Source organism: Brassica napus, chromosome C3, assembly GCF_020379485.1.
Source record: "Brassica napus cultivar Da-Ae chromosome C3, Da-Ae, whole genome shotgun sequence".
NCBI classification, from domain to species: domain Eukaryota; kingdom Viridiplantae; phylum Streptophyta; class Magnoliopsida; order Brassicales; family Brassicaceae; genus Brassica; species Brassica napus.
In genome coordinates, this window is record NC_063446.1 from 2,065,553 (window position 1) to 2,091,810 (window position 26,258).

A 26,258-nucleotide genomic window follows, 5' to 3' on the forward strand; every position below is an offset into this window, starting at 1 on the left:
CGGTTCGTCGGAATTTTCCGACGACTTTTCGACGACATTCCGATAAAAAATGTAACCGTTGTAGTCGTCGGAAGTTCGTCGGTATATTCCGACGGAATTCCGACGACATTCCGATTAACAGCAAAGTCGTCGGAATTCCATCGGTATTTTCCGACGGAATTCCGACGAACCATGTGACCGTTGCCGACAAATACATATGACCGTTGTATAGCCGTTTGGGATTGGACAATTCCGACGGAATTCCGACGGACTTCTTTATATCCGTCGGAATTTCGTCGGAAAGTCGTCGGAGGTCCGTAAGCAATTTCCTATAAATACAACCCCTCCTCATTCAACTCATTCACACTTCATTCTCTCTTCATTCTCTTTAGTCATAACAATTCCGTGAAAATCATGTCTTCAGAAGTTTATTATCGTTCGTGGATGGATAAACCTCATTTGGATCCGAACACCAATTTGCTTACGGAAGAATACGTTCAAGGGATTGGAGAATTCATGAGGCTTGTTCAACAGCAACCGGATGCAAAAAGTGGTATGTTAAGATGTCCCTGCTCTTCTTGCAATAATAATAAGGTTATAAAAGAATTTGATGTTTGGACTCATTTGTATATGAAAGGGTTTTCACGTAATTATAAAGTTTGGTACCTTCATGGGGAAACTGGTTATGAATATGGTAGTACTAGCGAACCTCAGCCTGTTAGTGAACCTCAGCCTGATATTAGGTTAGAAGAATCTAGAACGGATATAGATTATGGTGTAGGTACTGAGCAGATGGTACATGATCATTATAGAGGGGAAGAACCAAACCCCGAGTCTAGGAGATTTTTTGACATGTTGGATGCAGGAAAACAACCTTTGTATCAAAATTGTAGAGATGGTCATTCAGTCTTATCATCTGCAACTAGATTAATGGGTATTAAGACAGACTATAATTTGGCTGAAGAATGTATGGATGCGATTACTGATTTTGTCAAAGGTATTCTACCTGAGGATAACCTTGCACCGGGTTCATACTACGAGGTTCAGAAACTTGTTGCAGGTCTTCAACTACCGTATGAAGTGATAGATGTATGTATTGACAACTGCATGATCTACTGGAGAGCGGATGAGACACGGAATGTATGCAAATTTTGTGGGAAACCTCGTTATCAGGAGACGAGGGGAAGAGTTCCGATCCCATTCAAAAGAATGTGGTATTTGCCTTTGACGGAAAGATTGAAGAGGTTGTATCAGTGTGAGCGCACAGCAAAAGCAATGAGATGGCATGCAGAGCATTCCACAAATGGTGAGATTAGACATCCTTCAGATGCAAAGGCTTGGAAACATTTCCAGTCAACATATCCAGAATTTGCGGAAGAGAGAAAAAATGTTTATCTTGGATTATCTACTGATGGTTTCAGCCCATTTGGAAAGCATGGAAGGCAGTATTCTCTATGGCCAGTTATTGTGACACCGTACAACTTACGGCCGAGCTTGTGCATGCGACGAGAGTTTTTGTTTCTCTCAATTCTAGTCCCCGGGCCAGATCATCCTAAAAGATCACTAGATGTGTTTCTTCAACCACTAATATATGAGTTGCAACAACTATGGGCGCATGGTTTTGAGACATACGATGTTTCGCGCAAAGAAAACTTTCAGATGCGGGCAGTACTTATGTGGACAATAAGTGACTTTCCAGCATATGGTATGTTATCTGGATGGACAACACATGGGAAGCTATCATGTCCATATTGTCAAGATGACACAGATGCTTTCCAACTAAAGAACGGAAGGAAAACGTGTTGGTTTGACTGTCACAGACGATTTCTACCACCTGATCATCCATACCGCAGGAGTAAGACTTCGTTTACGAAGAACAAGCAGGTGTTTGATGGTCCACCTGAGGAAGTTAGTGGGAAAGATTTGTTGAAGCAGTTTAGGTATTTTGATGCAGAAAGGACGCCAGATGTAGGTGGACATGAAAACATTCGAGTCAATGCGGTTGGAGAGCTACATAACTGGCACAAAAAGAGTATTTTCTGGGATCTACCATATTGGGAGAGTCATCTATTGCGGCATAATTTAGATGTCATGCATATTGAGAAGAACTTCTTCGATAATCTGATGAACACAGTCCTTAACATCCAAGGTAAAACGAAGGATAATTTGAAGTCAAGGTTGGATTTAGTCGATATTTGTGATCGTTCTGAACTTCACGTTGATGAGAACGGTACGGCCCCTTTTCCCATTTATCGGCTAGATGGTGCTAGAAAAGAAGAGTTCTTTGATTGGATTACAGAGAAAGTGAAATTTCCTGACGGATATGCATCAAATTTGGGGAACTGCGTTGATAGAAGCGAAGGAAAGTTTACTGGCTTGAAGAGTCATGATTGTCATGTAATTATGCAGCGCCTCCTTCCGTTTGCCTTTTCAGCATTATTGCCACGTAATGTTCATGAAGCAATTGCAGGGATTAGTGTTTTTTTCCGTGACTTATGCAGCAGAGTATTGACTGAAGAGGGTATTAATAATTTGAAGACAAACGCACCAGTCAGCATGTGCAACCTTGAGAAGATATTTCCTCCATCATTCTTTGATGTAATGGAACATCTTGCTATTCATCTCGCAAGAGAATTGGAACTTGGTGGTCCTGTGCAGTACAGATGGATGTATATTTTTGAGCGTTATATGCATCATCTGAAGAAGATGGTCAAAAATCAAAGCAGGGTGGAAGGATCTATAGTGGCACAGGTGATCAATGAAGAAACTGCAATCTTTGCTGAAAATTATTTTCCACCAGAAGTGCAAACAAAACACCGAAGACCTGCTCGGCATGATGATAGAGGGGAGAGAGCAACATATCATGTTACTGTCCCAAGCATGTTCAAGGAAATAGGACGACTTAGTGGAAAATTCACGAAGCGGAGACTTACGGACACTGAGAACGCTCATTTGCAAACATATTTGCTCACCAACTGTGAAGATGTTCTACAATATGAGAGGTAAAAATATTTATTCATTTATTGTTAGATTAATATTCAATAAATTTATTTCATATTGATAATATTTTTGTATATAGTGTATATATGGCGGAGTTGCGTATGACTCACAGGCATGCAACAGAAGATGAGCTTCGACAACTTAGAGATAACGGATTTGCTGCGTGGCTTCGTAGTTATGTGAGTCATATATCCTATTACCCTATGCAAATGATTAGTTTAAATTTAATATATATAAACTAATTAATTTTGCAATCATATATGTTTTTTTTTATAGGTGAATGATGGTTTGGCCAGAGGTCTTGTGTTCGATGATTGGATACGCGAATTTGTGCAGGGACCAAACTATGTGGTCAAATCATATCCTAAATTTTGTACGCGAGGATATGCATTCACAAGGAAAGGTCATTCTAAGACAACATATGATGCTGGTGTTTCATCTTCTTCTGGTGACGATGTCTACTACGGCAACATAAAAGAAATATTGGAAATCCAATTTCCTGGAATGGTTGGATTGCGTTGTGTAGTATTCTATTGTGATTGGTATGACACCACCCCAGATAGAGGAGTGAAGATTGATGCGTTTGGTGTTACATCAGTTCATTCGCGGCGGAAACTTCAATATTATGATCCCTTCATTCTTGGTTCGCAAGCTGATCAGGTATGTCAATATATTCATAATTTTTTACCAATATAATTAATTAATGTTATATATTGAACTAATACTTTGTATAATTGATATGTATAGGTGTGCTACATCAGTTACCCTCGGGTGACGTACAGAGACGATCCATGGGTTACTGTAACGCAAATCAACCCAAGAGGACGAGTGGATGGAACTTCTGATGATGATGAACCATTGCAACCAGAGTCTACCAGCAACGCCCAGGCAGTTGAAGATTTGGAAAATGTTCAACTCGTTGAGAATTTGACTGTGTTTGGACATGATGCTGTCGTACATTCAGAGCCGGAAGCCGAGGTTGGGGAGTTTGATGAAGATTCAGAAGATTCTGATTAGTTTTTTTTTTTTTTTTTTTTTTAATGGTCCGTCGGAAATCCCTCGCAATATACCGACGACATAGCGACGACAACGGGTTTCATTGAAAATTGGAAAGGTCGTCGGTATTTCGTCGGAAAATACCGACGACATTCCGACGAACTTGTCGAGTTCGTCGGAATGTCGTCGGTATTTTCCGACGAAATACCGACGACATGTTTTTCTATAAAGTTTCAATCATAAAAATCTATAAATTTAGATGCCAAAACTATGAAAATAACACATAATAAGTGTTTAGTATAGTATTAGATCGCAACCGTTCAAATATAACAACTCATTAAAATATTTATGTATGCATATCATTGTTTTCATAACATCTCATCTTAACATTATGTACTTATACAATCATATTTATATAAGCTTACACTACAAAAAATATTGTTGTGTAAAATCGTGTTATAAAACATTTTTATTGTTAAATCTTTATGCAAATACTATATATATTATCAAAGGTTTGGATTTTGCATTTAGAAACTTGAAAAGAACACCCTAAACACTAAGTCGTCGGAATTCCGTCGGAATATACCGACGGAATGTGTCCGTCGGAAAATACTGACGGACACGTTCCGTCGGAATTTCAATTAGCCCGGGAGAACCAAACCGCTTGAAAATTTTCGCGAATCGGCATTTGGTATATTTTAAATATACCGACGGAATACCGACGAACCCGTGTCCGTCGGAATCCACGGAAATAAAAACCCTTCTCCTTTCTTCTTCGTTATCTCCGCGGCCTCTCTCTCTCTCAAAACTCTCCGGCGATTTCGGCGATTCCGGCGACTCTCCGGCGATTCCGGCCTCTCTTCACCGGCGAATCCTCTCCTCACCCTCCTATCTCTTCCCCAAACCCCAAATCATGTAAGAATCATCCCAAACCTTTTTTTTTCAATTGTTTAGGGTTTTGGAAGTTGATCTCGGATTTTAGGTTGTTTGATTGAACATTTTAGGATTGAATGGATAGTTTAGGATATATAAGTTAGGATTGTTGTTTTAGTTTTTTTTGGAACATTTTTTGATTTTTAAAAACGTTTTTTGATTTTTTAAAACGTTTTTTTTTATTTTTAAAAACGTTTTTTGATTTTTAAAAACGTTTTTTGATTTTTAAAAACGTTTTTTGATTTTTAAAAACGTTTTTTTGATTTTTAAAAACGTTTTTTTTGAAAAAAATATAAATATTTAACACCATTTTTCTTCATTTATAAATTTTAACAACATTTTTCTATATTTATAAATTTTTTATAATTTTGTATACATATATATATATGTAAATCATGTATAGTAAAAATTTAAAATTTTAAAATTTTTTATATTTTTTTTTAAGTTTCCACTAATAAATATTTAACAACATTTTTTTTTTAAAATATAAATATTTAACAACATTTTTCTTCATTTATAAATTTTTAACAACATTTTTCTGTATTTATAAATTTTTTATAATTTTGTATACATATATATATATATATATATAAAAGGTTTAATAGTTTTTTTTAAAACGTTTATAAAACCTTTTGTAAATATATAAATGAAAATATGTTTGATGGGTTAATTTTTTTTTTTTAGGGCCGAGGATGAAGCCCGCCCCGCAGCCCGTCTTCGACGTAGTTCGGTGAGCGGTTCCCGTGCATCGGTATCGTCTCATGACTCGGTTCCCGCATATATTCCCGCTCCAGCTCCCTCTGCCCCTCACGCTGCCCCTCACGCTGCTGCTCAACAGGATCCGGGGGTCATGCCGGTTCATCTATTGGTTCAACAACCAGGTCGAGAGCATCTCCCGTTTCTCCAACTCAACCCACGACGAGGCCATAGCACTTGGTTAGTATTTTTTTTTATTTGTACCGTTATATTTTTTGCTTTAATTAACTTGCTAACTTGTATTTTTTTTTAAAGGTTCACCAAGTCGAAAAATGGCATTAGCCGGAGCATCAACCAGATGATGTACTCCATGCTCCGTTTTGGATATCCAAAGTGGAGTGTGATCCCTTCCGACGAACGAGAGTTGTGGTTTCGTCAGTTTGCGGTATAGTAACCCTTCATTTTTTTAAGTTTTTACATTTTTTTACATATATTTACTTATTAAATTGTGTTTGTTTTGTAGCAAGAGTTCAACTGGCACTCCGATCTTACGGAAACAGTCCGTAAGAAATTCAACGAAAAGGCCATGGACTCTTACACAAAGCAGATAAACGCGTGGAAGACAGTTTGGCAGAAGAACAAGAAGCCACGGTTCATCAACGGGGGGGTGTGGGAGCAGTTGATAGCTCATTGGGAGAGGGAAGACACTGCAGAGACGTCTTCTAGGAACTCCAGGAACCGGAAGAGCGATCGTGGCGGGAAAGGTATGTATGTGCACAACCTCGGCGCTTGCTCCATGTCTACTAAGGAGGATGAACTTGTAAGTTTTTTATTATTATTTATCTTTATATTTTTTAAATAAATATTTTATATATTTTTTGGCTAATAATGGCGGTTTTTTTAGATCGAAGCAAATGACGGTAATCCCGTTGATCGTCTCCAACTCATTAAGGTGGCTCACACTAACAAGACGACGGGTCAAATTCAGGACCCCGTGATCAGAGGTGTAGTTGATTTGGTGGAAGCTGAGATAGTTTCTCAATCTCAGCCTCTCTCTGATGACGGCGACTCCACGGGAGCTTCAACCAACCTGTCTCTATTGCAAATAAATGAGATGGTTGAAAAGGTAATTTTTTTTATTAATATATTTTTTTTATAATGTCGATTACTTACTTGTCCATATTTACTTACTTTAAATATTTTTGTAGGCGGTTCCTAAAAGGAAAGGAGGCCGTTTAGTTGGGTTGGCCCGTCGTGCTTCTTCGTATCCGGCATCTTCTTCGCAAGCTCCGTATGCCGATCCCATGATTCTCGAGGAGCTACATGACAAAGATGAACGGATTGGGGCATTGGAGGAGCAGAACACCACTATCCTTTCGGAGAATGCCACTATCCGTTCGGAGAATGCCACTATCCTTGCTGAGTTGGCATCCCAGAAGAAGTTCAACACCGAGATTATGCAGAAGCTAGATCGTTTGATGTCTTCGAGTTCATCTTAGTTTATTTCGGCTTTATAAAACTTTCGGAATGTTTTTTTTTTCTATTTCGGTTTGTATGAATTTTAAACTTTATGAATGTTTTTTTCCTATTTCGGTTTTTATGAATTTAAATTTTATAATATTATTAGTTTTAAATTTCCAATTTTTTAAATTTATTAATATCAAAAAATATATAAAAATGCAAAATTAATTTGTAAAAAAAAAAGGGTATATACCGACGGACAACGGTCGTCGGAATATACCGACGGACATATATCCGTCGGAATTTACCGACAAACTCATTTCCGTCGGAATATACCGACGAACGTGGTTCGTCGGTATATTCCGACGACCGATGTCCGTCGGTAAATTCCGACGCCCAAAGTTCGTCGGAATAAACCGAGGAACCACGTTCGTCGGAATTGTAGTTTTCCGATGAACTCTGGTCTCGTGTAGCCGCATCGTAATATCGTCGGAAGTTCGTCAGAATGACGTTTCTCGGTATTCGTCAGAAAGTCGTCGGAATTTCTGACGAAATTCCGACGAATTTTTTTTTTCCGACGAAACGATACCGACGGACGGGTTAGTCGGAAATTCGTCGGAATAGACCGATTCCGACGAATTTCCGACGATTTCGGCCATCAGAATCCCCCTGTTTTCTTGTAGTGCAAGTCCTTGAAAACTTATTCGTTATAGTTCCAATAAAATTGGTTTGACATGAACCGCCTTATGGTCATTGAAACTTTTATGGAGAAGTCGGGGTTGGATTTGATGAGCGGTGAGAAAGAAGATTTAGTGTTTTCTCCAGAAGAAAAAAGTATAATGTTGGAGAATCTAAAAGTATAAGCAATAAAATAAGATAAATTCTCTGTTAAATTAATCAATTTGCAAGAGTGAGAAAGAAGAGTGGCCTCAGAGAGAAGAGGAGGCTGCTATTGTTAGATAGATGGAATTGAGTTTTTGAAAATAGGAAAAAAAATAATTTGGGTATTTACTTACTGTTTGTTAGGAAAAAAATACTTACCGTTTGTGGTGTAAATGAATATTACCGTTTGGGTATTTAATATCTTTTTCAAAATAAAATATTATCTAACACGAAAAGAAGAAATATTATTCGTCTTTCAAAAAGAGTTATTACCGTTGTCTTTTGGTCATGAACAAAGCAATAAATAGTTTTAAGCCCTGTAGCAGAGTCTTTGTTTTAAGCAAATAGTTGAAAATAGTAAATTTTAGTATTTATCTAATATTAAAGAGATAAATAATTAAGTTCAGTCAAATTTGTACTAAAACGTTGATTCTTTTGTTTTTTTTATATTGAAGGTGTTCTCAACTGCAGCTGACTGACGCAAGTTGGGAAAAGATTAATTAGTAGATTACTTATATTACAATTTGTGATCGGTAGTTGTGTGATCAATTTTTAATGGATATGTGTCATTGGCTATGCCAATTTAGTGCATTTGGAAGAAGAAAAAGAAGTGTATTCAACTTCGACAATCCAATGGAATTCAAACAAATGGCCCGTAACCAAAAGTAAAAAAGCTTGATAACAAAATTCAAGTGATATCATTCATATATATTCCAGTAGATAAAAATTAACAAGTATCACAAAGTTAACTTGGATCATTATCAACTTGGATCATTATCACCAAAACTCCTTCAACTTCAGGGTTTGCATGAGATGGATCTTCCCATTTCCGTGGAAGCAGCCCATAGTTCCAGTTTATGTTGTATCTAGATATATCCAAGATGCAGAAGCCTTAGTAATGTAGATGAAGACAACACAAATGATATGTTTCCGAAGGAAACTGTATCAATTACGGATAATATATGAGCTTTCCCTTCTTAGTGTTTTGCTTAATAGGTATCCGTGAATTAACGGCAACACCTTGTTACACTCTTAAATTTTAATATACTCTTAAACTTTCATAAAGGTAAGGTGTGACTCAAATAAGGTTTTCAACTCCTTTTATATTTCAGCTTCTTTCGATTGTTTTCAATATACAATTGTTATTTGATATGTATGTGATGTATTATATACAATTGTTTTCAATATACAATTGTTATTCACTTTTATTTTCATATTTTCTTCTGTCATTTATTTAATATTTTGGGGTAAGTTTTTGATTTTTAAATGTCGGATTTTATTACTTATCAAAAAATAGATTAAATACTAAATGAAAAACCAAAATAGTTTAATATTTTTATAGCAAATAGAAAACCATGATTGGTGGATATTCTTCTTAATTTAAACAAACGGCATTATAAAGTGTGATCCTTATGAGCAAGGAAATTAAGCAAATCCAGAGTGTCGATGTGTGTATCATATGAACACTATACTCCAGTTCACATTTCTTCTCTGCGGTAAAAGACACTTCAAATTACTTGCTTCACCAGTGGAGCTTGACTACTTTCCTGAAGTCTTCAAATAATCTGATGGAGACGGTAGCGATCCGGAATGTAAGAATAAACCAGAGTGATCACAACTTATTGGTTGATATCCTCATTTTCCCACTGGGTAGAGAAGGCTTCACACATACTACATTGGCTCTTGTCACTTTTACTTTTAGCAACCAAGACTACAAGCCTCCTCCAATATTCGGGTCATACTTTTTCCGAGCTAATACGTATCATCTCTTATCTGGTATGTATAAAATGGGACACACAAACTCTCACTAGTCTGAAATTATGAACTAACTAACTTTCTTATTGCATTTGACACAGATGGAAGAGATTTGAAGTCTTCAAAGGAGGACATTATGATAATAGCAGATGTACAAAGGGGTTTTTCCCTCTGGGGAAGCCATAGAAATCAAGAGAGCTAAACCATAATCATTGGAAGGAGCACTGGAGTTCAAGACCAAGATTGAGCTTTCTTTCAAGGATCCATTACATTTTACAAGAAAAAAAGAAAGCAAAAAATAAGGAAAAAATAATAAAATAGAAAAATAATGATAAAAACAAAAGATTCATGTTTGCAATATGTTGTTCACAATTGAGTTTTAAAACAAACAAGCGCTTGATCTGACGCATCTTTGTTTTTTTTTTCAATTTTTTATTGACCAATTTAAGATTGATCAAGTTTTTTTAGTGTTTTTACATGGTTTGAGATATTCATATTATTTTTTGATATACAAGCAAGAAAATGTATATGTTATATAAATCATTTGTCATCTGATAAATATAATAAAATATTTTTGATGTATATATTTATAAAACATACCATTTAATATACTTTTGTAGATTAATACGCATATTTCAAATATACACATGTTTCATAGCAAAAAAATATAGCTTATGTTTTCCATTTCTAATTAATCACAATTTATTTTACATGTCAACTAATTTTAGTACTTGAATACCTAAATAATTTATTCAAAGTCCATTACGAATTATAGTGACTATTTTGACATTAACATTTGCTCTCTTTTTTTTTCTTGTAAATTATTATACGAGCTATTAATAATTTATGTGGAAAGAAATGTTTGTTCATTTGTATGAAACCTTCTAATCCCCTTTATCTTCTTTAGAATTTTGCACTCTTCTCTTGACCGTTGGGGCTCTCAATATTTTCATGGTGATTATTAATTAGATTTGTAAAACCAAACATTATGAGCTTTCTTTTAAAATTTGAAACTAGTGGACAAAGTTCCCTGAGAACTGGAAAGGAGTAGACCCTTGTAGAAGCAATTGGGTTGGGATCTCCTACTATAAGAACAGAGTTGTTTCAATGTAAGAAAATGAATTTTAGTTTGTTTTCTTTTTGCTATGTTTCTCTTTTCTAAACTGTAAGTTTGGTGTAAATCATTAGGGAATCTTAATGTGGAAAGAAAGCTTGGAGAGGCAATTTCAGCCTTATCAGACTTCATATCTTGTAAGTTTTTTGTTTTTTTCAAAGATCAATTACATTTTACAAGAGGAAAAAAACAAGCAAAAAATAACAAAATAAAAAGCAAAAAATAATAAAATAGAAAAATAATGATAAAAATAAAAGATTCATGTTTGCAATTCACAATCGAGTTTCTAGGTTTTAAAACAAACCAGCATTTGACTTGACGCACACATGTTTTTTCATTTTTTTAATAAATTTTAGCGTGTGTATTAATATAGAGAGTTTAGCCAATTTTCCTTAGGATTTTCTGAAAATTTTGATACTAACTAAATTACCATATATTACAAGTATTCGTTAATATAAGATACTTGCGAGATGATGTAAAAAAAGAGAGATACTTGCCAGATTTTAAAATATAATTTGGAATATTTTAGATATTCAATGATCAAAATTTGAAATGAGTTGGTTAAGATTGTGTCGGCTTAAAATTAAAATTTTATTTATTTATTAAAAACTATTAAAAAAAATCTTTTCTATTCAGCATTTTTAGAAATTTATTTTGGAAATATATATTCTGATATTTAATTCACTTATAACCCCGATATGCTAATTTGTGAATTATTTAAAATTTTGTTTGTTTAAATTTGCAAATCTAGTTTATTATGATTTTAAAATTAAACGCCTTACTTTATAGTTGTAATTATTTTATCCATATTTAAATGGACATGTTCATATTTTTTATAAAATTAAATTAAGTATTAAACACTTTATTTAAATTATTCCATTTGAACTGGGCTTCAAATTCATAAGCTGGGCATCAAACACACGAGCCAAACTTCAAATTTTTAATACTACTTCCAAATGGTGTTTAGGAGTTATCGACAGAGATGAAATGCCAGCCGAGACGACTGAGGGATAGATTGAATCAGATACTGGTCATGATATCTTTCTACATAACAAAGGTAAAGAGCAAAGAGAGAAGAAATATGCATGAAAAGAAAATAAGATAGATCAAATGTATAAGAAGAGGATAAGATTTGATTAATTGTATGAGAAGACATTGTTTTTTTTTTATTGAGGAGTTTTGATCAGATGTATAATAAGAGGAGAATGATTTGACTCTGAGGATAGAGCCTTTATAGAGAAGACTTAAAATATATATGAACAAATTTTGGAGGAAAAAAACAAATTAATTTTCAGTATATAAGGAACGAATATGAGAAATGTAACTACATATGCAAAATTTATGCATTAACTAAACCAAATAGTTTAATGCTGGACACCTAGTTACTGCACGTGTATAGAAGTTCATGCCATGAATCAATACAACATGGCCAAGCCAACCTTTCGACTCGAGGTCGATGGAACTCCTGAGGTAACGATTCCCTCTCAGGTACTTCGCCTAGGACCAGAAAATGAAAAGGAGTATATCATTGGCCACTTTCACCGCTGCTCTCCTCTTCCAGGAGGTTTAATCCATGCTGTGGTTAATAGATTGTGGGGAAGAACTTGTAGAATAGGTTGTCGTAAGCTGAGCGAGACCTCTTACATGTTCCACATATCTCATGATTCAACTCGACAATGGGTAATTCAAAGAGGTGTATGGCATGTTGATGACTGCCTGTTATTTGTTTCACCTTGGAAACCAGTTAATTCATTTAAGGTCCCTGAAGTATCAACAATCCCAGTGTGGATAACTCTTAAAAATGTGCCGGATTGTTGTTACTCAAGATTGGGTCTCAGCCACGTAGCTTCAGGACTTGGTGAACTTATGCAAACACATAAACCTCGACTTGATCCGTCCTGTTTGGGAGAAGCAAAGTTGTTGGTTGAAGTAGAACTTGACAAACCTTTTCCAAAGCAAATTGCCTTGGATGACAAACAAGGTAATATTTACTTGGTGGATGTTGAGTATACATGGATTCCAAGTGTGTGTGGCAGGTGTGGACACTTAGGACACAAGGAAAAAAGATGTCTACTTCCAGCTGTTGATTCGAATGTGGAAACAAGGTCCACACATGAGGATTTATCTGCTGAAGAACCTCAGCCTGAAATGGGAAAGATACTAGCTCAGTCTACTGTTGCATCAGATCAATTGGTATCAGAAGCTGAAAATTTAGAGTCACAAGTGAATGTTGAACCGAAGCATCTCTCTACTCCAGTAAACAACCCCACTCACTCTAAGGTACATATAGCCAATGGCTCCAACTCTCATTTCACTTCCTCACCATTAGCAGACACACAATCTACTCCAACTAAAACCACTATTATGGAAGAAATTCCATCTCCTGTTATTATCTTTGAGACCAACTTGGTTTCAATGGACAATTCATTGGTCTCTCCACACTCTCATGCACATGACAGCCCTCCTACCAATCAAATTGCTCATATTGTGCAAGATGATGGAGAAGGGACTATGGGTGAAGCTACGGCAAACCTCAACATGTCTCGAGGTGGTAGGCCAATAAAACCACTCCAAAAATTTCAAGATATGGAATGGAAAACGGTAAGAGGAAGGGGTAAAAGAGGTCGTCGAGGCCGCGGAAGCCACCTGCCATCTTCCTAATAGTTTCATCCTTCTCTTGTTTCATTAAGCTTATGAATCATAAGTCTTCTCTTTTGTAAGCTAATGTTTGGTTTAATATGAGGCATGTCTCATCTTACTTTCTAAAATTTTATGGTTGTTCAACCTGTATGTTTTTCGTAGTTTAATTTGAAAGCCTTTTTACAAAAAAAAAAAAAAAAAACATGGCAACACTATCTAGTAGGCTGTAAAATACCAAAAATATCGTTTCTTCTGATTGTTTACCCTAATTTATAGTTTTAGTAAGATCAGGGCCGTCTCAAATTAATTTTAGACCATGTTAAAAAAAATTATTAATCGTACATTTTATCAAGTAATTTAAAATTTTAATAACTTTGTCTGATTTTTTTTTTTAATTATAAGTTCTAAATTTAGTATTATATCTAAAATTTTAAAATTTCTTACAATAATATATACTCCCTCTGGATTTAAATGTATGATGTTTTAGGTATTTCACACATATTAAGACAATAATTATTTGCTATAAATTTTGTCACTGCAATGAGTTTTAATGCAGGACAAATAAATTCTCTAGTAAAAAGACAAGTTGCACGTACCCAACCACCCAACCAGATAATTATTTGCTATTACTAGATTTGTTTGTTTTTCAAGATAAATTTGGTTACTCAAAAGACACTTTACACTTTGGGAATTTTTTTAGTTTTGGAGCCACATTTTTAACGAAAACGAATTTAGAATGGAGCCAAAACCAAAAGAGTATTTCACTAATCTTCTATATATATTAGCAATATGGATTGATGCAAATTAAAACTTATCAATGGCTTTTCACAGATTTGATTTAAATTTACCATTTCAAAATAATGAAAGAGAAGCTTTGTTTGATTTGAATAAAAGTCCACCGAGAAATTCTACTCCATCGGATGATGGTGCAATTATTCAATATGATGAAGAACTGGAAAATCATTCTTTTACGAATTCAGGTATATTTTGTTTCCTTATTTTTAGCTAATTATTTATTTTGTATTGTTGATATATATCTACATATTACTTCTAATAATTTGCTACTAATACATGTCAAGAAATATTCTCTTTTTTGGATAAATCAAGAATTATTCTCTTTTTTGGATAAATCAAAAATCATCGCTGTTTGATCGATTATTTATATATACACAAGAATCACAGAATAATAATTTTTGTTATCTTAATAATTTAATCTTTTTGATATTTGCAACAGGAGAAAACATTCACGTGTCAGAAGGTCTTCAAGAAGCTAATGTTCATAAAAGAAAACAAATGACAGATGGAGAAAGGGTAGAGATCTATCTTGCACTGTTGGAGAGAAGTGTCAATGGAGTTTTACCGAATTCAACGACAACAGAAGTTTCGGATCTATTTTCAGTCCCCTTACAAACGGTCCAACGGATTTGGCGACGAGCCAAAAATACTCCTAGTGGAGAAGCTGTTGACGTATCACACAAGAGGAAAGGAAATTGTGGGAAGAAGAAAAAGCAAATTGACCTTGAGCAATTCGCTAACATTCCACTCCATCGTCGCACAACACTAAGGTCACTTGCAGCATCTTTAAATGTGAGCCATGGGTTTTTGTCTCGACTTTTAAAAGGAGGGATCATTAAGCGACATTCAAATGCCATCAAGCCATCTTTGAGTGATGGTAATATGAGAGCTCGGCTGGAATTTTGTGTCTCGATGCTTGATAGTTCTACTATTCCCAATAATCCGAAGTTCATCGATATGTACAATATTGTACATATCGATGAAAAGTGGTTTTACATGACAAAGAAGAGTTCGACTTATTACTTACTTCCTGTTGAAGAAGAGCCGCACCGTACATGCCAGAGCAAAAACTACATTACAAAGGTAATGTTTTTAGCTGCCATGGCGCGTCCAAGATATGACGGAGAAGGAAATGAGATTTTTTCAGGAAAAATAGGATTGTTTCCATTTGTTACAATGCAACCAGCTCAAAGACGAAGTAGAAACCGAGCGGCAGGCACTTTGGAGTTAAAGGCAATGACTTCAATCAAGAGAAAAAATATAAAGGAGTTCTTAATTGAGAAAGTAATTCCAAAAATCCGGGAAAGATGGCCACAAGAAGATTTTGGAAAAACTATTTTTATTCAACAGGATAATGCGAGAACTCACGTTGATCCGAATGATGAAGAATTTCAAGCAGCTGCTTCTGATCATGGTTTTGATATCCGTTTGATGTGTCAACCACCAAATTCACCTGATTTGAATATTCTAGATCTGGGATTTTTTAGTGCCATTCAAGCACTACAATATCAGGTATGTCCTAAGACTATACAAGAACTTATTTCTGCGGTTGAAGCTTCATTTGATGAATATCCTTCAACACAAGTGAACCGGATATTTTTGACTTTACAAACTTGCATGCAAGAAATTATGAGGGTCCAAGGAGAAAACAAGTATAAAATCCCACATATGAAGAAATCTGTTTTGGAGAAGGAAGGCAATTTACCATTACAACTGAGTTGTGATCCTATCTTGGTACAAGATGTAATAAATTATTTGTCTACTTAAGTTTCTATTATGATTGTGTTATGTTGACGTTTTGTTTGCGTTACATTAGTAAAAAGCCTTTTTTAATTATTTCTATAGAGTTTGTCTTCTTGTTGTAATTTTTTTATTCTTTCAAGTTTATGTTTTCTTTGACAAAATTCTTTCGAATTCATATTACGAATCTCTAGTGGTCGTAAGAGACAAAACCAGAATAAGAAAATTTATTAGAACAGAGATGAAAAATAAACAAACATCATTAATAGAACAAAGCAGAACTATAAAAAGCTAAAAAAAACTTAGACATATTTATCCTCATTATTGTCAATATAGTTTCTTCAATCTCTTTGTCGGGATGAAGCCCTCCCACTTCATAATATATTTTGTTCAAATCAAACTCTCGCATGGTGACAGATTTGCTGTCATGAATTCGATACACATCACTTGATTCTTCTTTATCAGAAGATTTTACATGACAGACTTTCATGTTATTTGATTTATTTTCTTCTTGCTTCACTTTTGTCTTGCCATATTCATCCATTTTATTTCTGGAAAAAAAATCTTAGAAAAGAACAAAAAAGATGATACATTAGGTGACGGTAAATAAGAAGACTATTCTTTACAGAGGTGTAGGTGTGTACGATAGTTTAATTTCATGCAATAGTCATTAATAGTTTGACTTTGAAATTTCTTTTACCCATATAAATTAACCACTTTTGCACAGATAAATATACATTCTTGGAAGTTTCATTTTTATAAAACCAAAATGCATTAACTAAACCTTAAAACATCTTACATTAGTATACAAGAAAAAAAGCCAGAACATCTTACATTCATATCCGGAGGGAGTATATATATATATATTTTAAAAAATTTAAACTTTTTGTTTTATATGTCGGGTCTTGTTCGACCGCTCCGCTTGTGCGTGCTGTTAGACGGCCAGTACGATGCCCTGATCAGAATTTAACCAAAACGAGCAGTTTTGTTTTTTATTTTAAAATCATCTGACCTTATTAAAATTTCGTTGATGGTGATCATAAATTTAAACTTAGGTATTAATTATCACCTAACCGGACCGGCTCAACATGTGCCGTTTGTATAAAATATTTTCTAACCGACCCTCCTATTTCCCGAAACTCATTTTTAACTACTCGATACTTGTAAAAATTGAAGCCAACGCCCAACAAGTTCCAGAGTAACGTTTATCCATCTTCCACGTAGCAACAAGCACGTCCGTTTACTTGGTCTACTAGATTCACGCTTATTCAGCTCTCGAAACGTCGTCGTTTCTCCAAGCTTCATAGCCGAGAAGCGCACCACCGGCCTAGAACCTTCTCTCCTTCTCTAGAAAACGAACTCTCTCATTACCTTCAAAAAAACCTTAAACCCTATTCATCATACACACTACTACACAGACGCAATTCTATCGCCTCTTGAATTCTCAAAAACCATGGCAACCGCCGCTCTCCTCCGCTCGATTCGACGCCGCGATGTCGCTTCCGCTCCTTTCTCAGCTTACAAATGCGTAAATCTTCTTCAATCTTCATACGATCTGTATAAGAAATCTGATCCTTGAGATGATTACGTGATCCTGATTCACTCTATTGTTGCAGATTCAAAGCAGCGGGAAAGCATCACTGAACGGTCAGAACTGGAGAAGCTTCTCAAGGGTATTTAGGTAATTGATCTTCCCCATCAATTAGCTAACGCAAAGGTCTTACCTTTGTCTCTGTTCTGAAGCTTTCTTTTCTAATGGATTCAGCTCGAAGCCTGCTGGGAATGACGTCATCGGTATTGACTTGGGTACTACTAACTCATGTGTTGCAGTCATGGAAGGGAAGGTGAGATTCTGATTGTGTGTTTTTTTTTTGTTTCTGAGCTTCCAAAGTTTTAAACTTTGTGTGTTTTATCTGATTTGTAGAATCCGAAAGTTTTAAACTTTGTGTGTTTTTTGTTTTTGTTTTTGTTTTTTATTCTGAGCTTCCAAAGTTTTAAACTTTGTGTTTTTATCTGATTTGTAGAATCCGAAAGTTTTAAAACTTTGTGTTTTTTTTTTGTTTTTTTTAATTCTGAGCTTGTGTGTTTTATCTGATTTGTAGAATCCGAAAGTTTTAAACTTTGTGTGTTTTTTGTTTTTGTTTTTGTTTTTTATTCTGAGCTTCCAAAGTTTTAAACTTTGTGTTTTTATCTGATTTGTAGAATCCGAAAGTTTTAAAACTTTGTGTTTTTTTTTTGTTTTTTTTAATTCTGAGCTTCCAAAGTTTTAAACTTTGTGTGTTTTATCTGATTTGTAGAATCCGAAAGTTTTAAACTTTGTGTGTTTTTTGTTTTTGTTTTTGTTTTTTATTCTGAGCTTCCAAAGTTTTAAACTTTGTGTTTTTATCTGATTTGTAGAATCCGAAAGTTTTAAAACTTTGTGTTTTTTTTTTCTGTTTTTTTTTTTGTTTTTTTTAATTCTGAGCTTCCAAAGTTTTAAACTTTGTGTTTTTATCTGATTTGTAGAATCCGAAAGTGATTGAAAATGCTGAAGGTGCTCGAACCACACCATCAGTGGTAGCTTTCAACCCCAAAGGAGAGCTTCTCGTTGGCACACCAGCCAAGCGCCAAGCTGTGACTAATCCTACAAACACTCTCTTCGGAACAAAGCGTTTGATCGGTAGGAAGTTCGACGACCCGCAAACGCAGAAGGAGATGAAAATGGTGCCTTACAAGATCGTGCGTGCGCCTAACGGCGACGCGTGGGTTGAAGCCAATGGTCAGCAGTATTCTCCTAGTCAGGTTGGAGCGTTTGTGTTGACGAAGATGAAGGAGACAGCAGAAGCTTACTTGGGGAAGTCTGTGAAGAAAGCTGTTGTTACGGTTCCTGCTTACTTTAATGATGCTCAGAGGCAAGCTACTAAAGATGCTGGTAGGATCGCTGGTTTGGATGTGGAGAGGATTATCAATGAGCCGACGGCTGCTGCTCTTTCTTATGGGATGACGAATAAGGAGGGTTTGATTGCTGTGTTTGATCTTGGTGGTGGGACGTTCGATGTGTCGATTTTGGAGATTTCGAATGGGGTTTTCGAGGTGAAAGCTACTAATGGTGATACCTTCTTGGGAGGAGAGGATTTTGATAATGCTCTGCTAGACTTCTTGGTGAATGAGTTCAAGACCAGTGAGGGGATTGATCTGGCGAAAGATAGACTTGCTCTCCAGAGGCTTCGAGAAGCTGCTGAGAAGGCCAAGATTGAACTGTCATCAACCTCTCAAACTGAGATTAACCTGCCGTTCATCACAGCTGATGCATCTGGAGCGAAGCATTTTAATATCACCCTGACGAGGTCGAAGTTCGAAGCTCTGGTGAACGGCTTGATCGAGAGGACTCGTGATCCTTGCAAGAACTGTCTCAAGGATGCTGGTATAAGTGCTAAGGAGGTTGATGAGGTTCTTCTCGTTGGAGGGATGACTAGGGTCCCTAAGGTGCAGACTGTTGTTGCTGAGATCTTTGGGAAGACTCCTAGTAAAGGTGTTAACCCTGATGAGGCTGTTGCTATGGGAGCTGCACTCCAAGGTGGTATCCTCCGTGGTGATGTTAAAGAGTTGCTGCTTTTAGATGTCACGCCTCTTTCGCTGGGTATTGAAACACTTGGTGGTGTCTTTACGAGGTTGATTACACGAAACACAACCATCCCAACGAAGAAGAGTCAGGTATACATGCATAGATATGTCCTTATGATTGAAAATCACCGAGTAGCTAGGAAAGATTAGTTCTAGTTTATCACATAGGAGTAGAGAAAACTATGGTAGCATGAGGTAGTTAGATCTGAGCTACTTAGCAAGGCATGTTTGAGTTTCTCTTGTTGGCAATGATTCCTACATGATTACACTCTTATGAGCTGAGGGTGAAAGCACAATCCTGTGATATTGCTAGTTGTGGATGATTCCGTCACAATCTATTGTTTTGGTCAAGTTTGTACTAAAAAGTTGTTGTTGTCTCTCGTTTCTTTATCTTGAAGGTGTTCTCAACTGCAGCAGACAATCAGACGCAAGTTGGGATCAGAGTGCTTCAAGGAGAGCGTGAGATGGCATCAGACAACAAGCTCTTAGGAGAATTCGATCTAGTCGGCATTCCACCGTCTCCAAGAGGCATCCCTCAGATCGAAGTAACATTCGACATAGACGCAAACGGCATTGTCACCGTTTCCGCCAAGGACAAGACCACTGGTAAAGAGCAACAGATCACAATCCGATCGTCCGGTGGACTCTCGGAGGACGACATCCAGAAGATGGTGAGAGACGCAGAGCTGCACGCTCAGAAAGACAAAGAGAGGAAAGACTTGATCGACACTAAGAACACAGCCGACACGACGATTTACAGCATAGAGAAGAGCCTCGGTGAATACAGAGAGAAGATCCCAAGTGAAGTCGCCAAGGAGATTGAAGATGCTGTGGCGGATCTAAGGACAGCTTCGTCTGGAGATGATGTCAATGAGATTAAGGCTAAGATCGATGCTGCGAACAAAGCTGTTTCGAAGATAGGAGAGCACATGTCTGGTGGTGGTGGTTCTGGTGGGGATTCTACACCAGGAGGAGGAGGAGCTCAGGGAGGCAGTGATCAAACTCCAGAGGCTGACTACGAGGAAGTGAAGAAGTGAAGAGTTGGCTTAAATTCTACTCTGTTTGGGTTAAAGAGATTAGGTTAGATCATATGGTTGAGTTCTATGTTCTAAGGAAATGGATCTGTTTCTGGAATAAGGTTTTGTATTGAACGAAACTCATTTGGAGTAAGCTTTTGTTGATCCTTATCTCAATTCTTCTAACGAAACTCATTTGGATGTTATAAATGTTTACCAGGTATTCTCTGTTGCTAAGTTAATCACCACTTAAGTTTTGCTTAGGAGTAATTAGGTAAAGAAAGCTAGTCCCAATGATAAAACAGCAATTATTGCCCTAACTTAGCTAGCAAGATACACAATCCATTTCTTGTGAAGCAAGTTTCACTAGAGACTAAAGAAGAAAGAAAGCTCTCTAAGGAGAAAATAAATGTATTTGTCACTTATTAACTTATTGAGCTGAAACAAGACCAAACTATCTCTCAAATGTATAACTGTCTGCATGCAGAAGCTGTGGTGTATGCAGGACAATAAGGGCATTTGAATCTACGAGTACTACAGCACTTGCATAGTCTCAAGATCGTTTCCTTGCAAAGAACATGACGACAAGGCATCATCATCGGCGGGTTGTATTCATCACTCTGCTCTCTACTAACCGGACACACAAAAACCGAGTGAAACCGAAACTCATCACCCAACTCCAGATCAACCGGAAGCTGTTTCATCTCTCCCCACTCTTCTTTCTCCAAACCCATCACACGGACCAGCTTCAAAAGCCTCGGTAAGCTCTCTACACCAGCTGATAACGCCACTGCCAACAAAGAACTAGATGGCTGATCATGGAGATTGTAGTACTGCTTGGTCAGCTCTCGGCTTGCCTTGTCCCAACCCAATGGAAACAGCTCCTCTGCGTGTGGATAATTCTCAAGATCTTTAACCCATAAGAGAGCGACTATAAGCTTACGTATCTTTACATTGTGGAGTGAAGCGAACTTTGGGAAATGAGCTCTTGCAAACCTTAAAGCCTCTGAACGTTTCCTTTGTCTTAACATCTCCCAGTACTTTAGGCTTACGAGTTCCATCTCCAGTTTTGAACCGTCTTCCTTCAGCTTCTCTCTGTTCTCAGAGATCCATCTCATCGCAGGCTCAGTGTCTTTCTCCTTCAGCGGCTCGGTTACTCGGTGGATCTCGAGAGACCTAGCTATAGCCTCACTTAGTTGACCATCTACATCTACTTCAGATTCTTTAATAAGAAGCTCTCCAACTTCGAACAACCCTTGTCGGTAAAGATACTCGACAAGCATCTTGTCCACTAGCTGATGGTCCAAATCAATGCTTATGGAGGCTGGAAACATATCAGATTTTCCGAGAAATTTCTCGAACTTGGTGAGACTAGTGTTCGTTTCCTTTTGTGATTCTTGGAGATGGTTGATCGGTAAAAGAGAGTCGAGCTTGAGCTTCAGCTCGGTGAGAACCGTTTTGGGGTCGTTCTTGGTTAGGATCTGAACCAGTGACTCTACGAATCCTTCAAAAGCTCCGTCGGTGACGGCTTGGGAAATGGTGTGGTAATGCTTTTGTCTCTTAGCAACTTGGTTGAATCCATCTTTCACCGTAGCAATTGGATCCATTTTTTCTTCTGATTAATCTGCAACAACATGTAACTAGTTTGATGATCAAACAACAGTAAGACATGGTTTTTTACAAGAATACTCCCTCAGTTCCAAAATATATGATATTTTAGTGAATTTTATGATGTTTTGATATTTTTATATAAATTTTAGTTTTACCAAAAACTATATCAATGATATTTTATAGTGTTTTTTATGATTAGCTAAATTAGTTTTAGTTTATATTTTAAATGTTATTTTTTAAGTAAAAGTATATGCCTTAATTTTTGTGCATTCATCCGAAACATCAAATATTTGGAGTATAAAACAAACGAAAAGAATACACCAAACAGTGTTCGGTTTTCTTGTCTAAAGGATGCCCTAGTTCTAGGTAGATAATTAAAACCTAGAATAGAAGAACAAAGGCAATAATGATTCATTCACAAACAATACCATAGAAATACACGTGATTTTGATCACTCTTATGAACTAATAGAACAAGAAAACTATAATCGTTGGTTGAAAGGAATAAATGAATAGATGTGCATGAAGAAGTACCGTGAAGGCCACGGGAAGTCTGCTGCTTCGGTTTTGGAGTAATCAGAGAGATGAAGCAAAAGTACTCATTGAAAGAAGTGAATATGGAAACGTAAACTTTTGAAACACATATCAAGATAGTTAGGTACGTTCCTTAAAACATGGAATCTCTATCAAGTACAAATCGGGAAGAAGATGCGTTGTTTGTTAGGTACTCAAATCTTTGTTTCTGTTCAGATTTGATACGAAAATCTTTTTCTATTTTGTATATTATGCAAAATATTTTCAATATAAATCACATTTCTAAAGCAATCAAATTATCATTATTCTATAAGGATAATAACAACACCACCATTTTGATTTATTTTTTAATTATTAGTTTTCAAGTATATATATATATATATTAAAAACAAATTAAATATTGTTTAATGGAGAGGATTCCAAATATCACACATTGTAGGTTCCTCCCTATCAAGTCGCATCCGACAAATTATACTGTCGAAAATATACCAAAGGCATACATCACAAACGTTGGCGTCTCTACTCGATGTGAAAATGTCGTACCACAACTCTTTGCCTGCGAAAGGCCACCGGAAACTGCAAGTGTACTTTGTAGCTATCAACGAATTTGTAGGAAACTTAAACTCAAAACTAGCTCCAGGTCTGAGCGAAACAGGCTATTCCCGCTCCTACAATGCACGTCTATAGTTTGGCGTATGCCTAATTTGTTAATCATCACGACTTGTTTGGGTGATGAAATACCAAACGTCGACGCTTTTGTGAGGATAATTAAAAACAAGAACGATGTGAAAAAGAATTTGCGATTTGTAGAGAAAACCATTGTGGATTGTTCTCTCTTTTTTTTTTCTTTAGGATTTGATACTTTTGTTTATGGACCCAATATAGTATATATATATAATATTTAGATGAAAACGTAATTGTTGTTTTCTTCTTTTTGTTCAAAGGTATTTATAATCTTCTTCAATTTACCGTTTTCTTTTAACACGTGTTTTCAATTAATTTTTCTTCTGAGTAAGTCGTTACAAAATCAAATACTCCATTAAGTAAGACAAATTAATTAGCTATGACATATTATTGGTGTTCTCTTATTTGTTTTCCAATATATAAATAGTAAATGTTCAAATGATTTTAAAAGATCTTATTTTGTCTCTGTGATTATTCTTAGTTTCATGTCATGATGAAGTCGACACCTATCTGAATACTTCCAGCTAATTCTTCTTTTGCTTTCTCCAAGCCAACCATGTCGATTGTGAAAGAGAAGAAATAAGGATAAAAGATGTCTCTTTGCTTTCTTTTGTGACAAGTAATTATTTGGAGAGAGAATGTTTCAAGACCCAAGGACCGATACACACTTCCTCTACTCCTAGTACGCCCTAGACTTAATTTGCTTGCAAAGAAAGCTAACTTAATTTGCTTGCAAAGAAAGCCGTTACAATTGAAAGAAAGAGAAAAGTAAAGAGTTTTGTACTAAAAGTTGTTTGATCTTAAAACCTGTGAAGCAACAAAAGAGCATTCAACCACATTCGCATCTCCTCTTTACCCGCCAAGGCAAGCATCTGTATTAGACTTTGCTGCAGCATATGCCTGTAGTAGTAGTAGTACATTCCACATGGTTTTGAGATAAGGTTTCTCTTGTTGCTTAGTTTTTGTCAAAATGAAATCAAATCAATAAAATGAGTGTAAAAGCAATCAAAGTCTATATTTTCATACTTAAACTTATTTCCAAAATATAAATTTTACAATAATGTATTTTTATTATTTCTCAGTCATCAATGGTGAAAAAACAAAACCTCAAAGTTTAGATCTCTTTGAAAGAAAAACAAGAATGAATTGGATATTGCAATTAACTGTTTAGAAAAGAGAAAGGTCTCCAGGATCAACTGATCTCTTCACAAGTTTAGCCCATGATTCATTTGTCTCATGAATGATCTTCAATGCATACTCCTGTAACAAAGAACACCACACCACAAGTGTTACAGCTTCTCTCTTCTCTCAGTTTCAGTAACCAAAAAAAACATGACAAGAGACATTTGTAAAGTGATGAACTTACTTTGTTTGCTGGTTTGTCTCCAAGACCAAATCTGTTAGCAGGCTTTCCATCTGGGATCTTGTAGTCTCTAAACCAGTCTCTAATAGCTGTTAACGTCCCCTGATACACCATATCATATAAAGGTCAGAAACAAAATTCATGAGCATTTAGTCTTTGTTTCTAACTACTAAAGATTAGCTCTTACAGGAAAATGCTTCTCGACATCATCAACATCATTCACAAGGTGAGCTTTTGGATCATCCAATGAAATAGCAACAATCTTCCAGTCTAGCTCTCCTTCATCAATCATAGCTAAAGCAGCCAATGGCTTGATTTTAAGAACCTCCCCTATCTTCCTTTGGGTTTCACCAATCTCAACAACATCAACTACAAAACCCATAACCAAGAATCAAACCTTAATAACAATTCCAGTAGATAAATAAAGAGAGTATGACAAAGTTAACCTGGATCATTATCCCCAAAAGCTCCTTCAACTTCAGCATTTGCCTGAGATGGATCTTCCCATGTCTGTGGAAGCAACCCATAGTTCCAGTTTATGTTGTACGGATAGTATCTGAGCTTTCCCTTCTTGGTGTCTTGCTTAATAGGAGTGAAGTCTTCATCAGTAGCAACCTCCATTTTTGCTTTGGACTCTTTAGGGATTTCAACTATAAAGTTGTAAACTCCATCTCCCAAGGTCAATGGTATATCATGCCATGGAGACACCTATACACAACATGCATATTCAAACCTTAAAAAAAAAAAAAAAAAACACAGAACAGAGTAACGAATCAAGAGCATTTTCAACAAAAAATCACAATGTAGATCGAATATAAACAATCTTTCATTGCATAACCACAAGAGTATTCCAAATAAAAATGTGATATATACCGAAAAGTTCAAATCTTTTGGATTTTCGTAACACAGATAAACCCATTTCCTCAATCTTGTCACAAAAAAAAACAGAGCATTGACACAGAACAGAGTATGAATCAAAAGCATTTCATAAAGTTGGAACCTTTAGAAACGTTGATTATCAAACAGAGAGACAACAAGCTTTGGCAGAGACCAGAGAAAAGGTACCTTCTTTCCGGAGCCATCGAGGAAGAAGACTCGATAATCTAGGGTTTCGGGTTGACCTTCTTCTTTAACCTTCACCTGAGGGTTGTATATGGCACTGCAAGAGAAGGGCCGCTTCGATTTCAACACCAAAGCTCTTCTGTTGAAGCAGAGAGCGCCGCCGCCGCATGATCTCTTCGCCGGGAGAACGAAAGCTCGTTTGGCGAGGAAGTACGAGGTGGCGGAAGCTGCAGTAATCACTCTTGTAGCCGCCATTGTTGTGGAAAGAAGATTGAAGAATGTGGTGGCCTTTCGTTTCTCTCTCTCCTTTATTCTTCTCCACGGAGAGAGAACAAATCAATTATAAAAATTTTGGATTTGGTTCGGACAAAAGATTGCAAACCGAAGAGAATAAA

At 36.2% G+C, this 26,258-nt stretch overlaps 3 protein-coding genes across 3 annotated transcripts; 1 reads left to right on the top strand and 2 right to left on the bottom strand.

Moving 5' to 3' along the window:
- Positions 1–17,248: 17,248 nt before the first annotated feature.
- Positions 17,249–20,781, top strand: LOC106384930 (heat shock 70 kDa protein 10, mitochondrial). Its single transcript, XM_013824852.3, has 5 exons — positions 17,249–17,519; positions 17,608–17,672; positions 17,757–17,835; positions 18,497–19,684; positions 19,993–20,781. The coding sequence occupies exons 1-5, from the start codon at positions 17,445–17,447 to the stop codon at positions 20,629–20,631; spliced, it is 2,046 nt and encodes a 681-aa protein (XP_013680306.1). The 5' UTR covers positions 17,249–17,444; the 3' UTR covers positions 20,632–20,781.
- Positions 20,782–21,010: 229 nt separating this feature from the next.
- On the bottom strand, positions 21,011–23,089 carry LOC106387344 (protein RMD5 homolog). Its single transcript, XM_013827178.3, has 2 exons — positions 22,755–23,089; positions 21,011–22,234 (listed from the first exon to the last, which is right to left on the bottom strand). Exon 2 carries the CDS (start codon positions 22,215–22,217, stop codon positions 21,072–21,074), a length of 1,146 nt encoding a protein of 381 aa, XP_013682632.1. The 5' UTR covers positions 22,218–22,234; positions 22,755–23,089; the 3' UTR covers positions 21,011–21,071.
- Positions 23,090–24,434: 1,345 nt separating this feature from the next.
- Positions 24,435–26,247, bottom strand: LOC106430583 (soluble inorganic pyrophosphatase 6, chloroplastic). Its single transcript, XM_048751878.1, has 5 exons — positions 25,867–26,247; positions 25,248–25,509; positions 24,989–25,170; positions 24,805–24,903; positions 24,435–24,698 (listed from the first exon to the last, which is right to left on the bottom strand). Exons 1-5 carry the CDS (start codon positions 26,116–26,118, stop codon positions 24,606–24,608), a joined length of 888 nt encoding a protein of 295 aa, XP_048607835.1. The 5' UTR covers positions 26,119–26,247; the 3' UTR covers positions 24,435–24,605.
- Between the last annotated feature and the right edge of the window lie 11 nt (positions 26,248–26,258).

Coding starts and splice junctions, on each gene's coding strand:
- LOC106387344 (XM_013827178.3), bottom strand. CDS start 22,217: ATGGATCCAATTGCTACGGTGAAAGATGGATTCAACCAAGTTGCTAAG.
- LOC106384930 (XM_013824852.3), top strand. CDS start 17,445: ATGGCAACCGCCGCTCTCCTCCGCTCGATTCGACGCCGCGATGTCGCT. Junction 17,673..17,756: donor AGCTTCTCAAGGGTATTTAG/GTAATTGATCTT, acceptor TAATGGATTCAG/CTCGAAGCCTGCTGGGAATG. Junction 19,685..19,992: donor TCCCAACGAAGAAGAGTCAG/GTATACATGCAT, acceptor TTTATCTTGAAG/GTGTTCTCAACTGCAGCAGA.
- LOC106430583 (XM_048751878.1), bottom strand. CDS start 26,118: ATGGCGGCTACAAGAGTGATTACTGCAGCTTCCGCCACCTCGTACTTC. Junction 24,904..24,988: donor ATGTCGAGAAGCATTTTCCT/GTAAGAGCTAAT, acceptor ATGGTGTATCAG/GGGACGTTAACAGCTATTAG. Junction 24,699..24,804: donor GAGACAAACCAGCAAACAAA/GTAAGTTCATCA, acceptor TCTTTGTTACAG/GAGTATGCATTGAAGATCAT.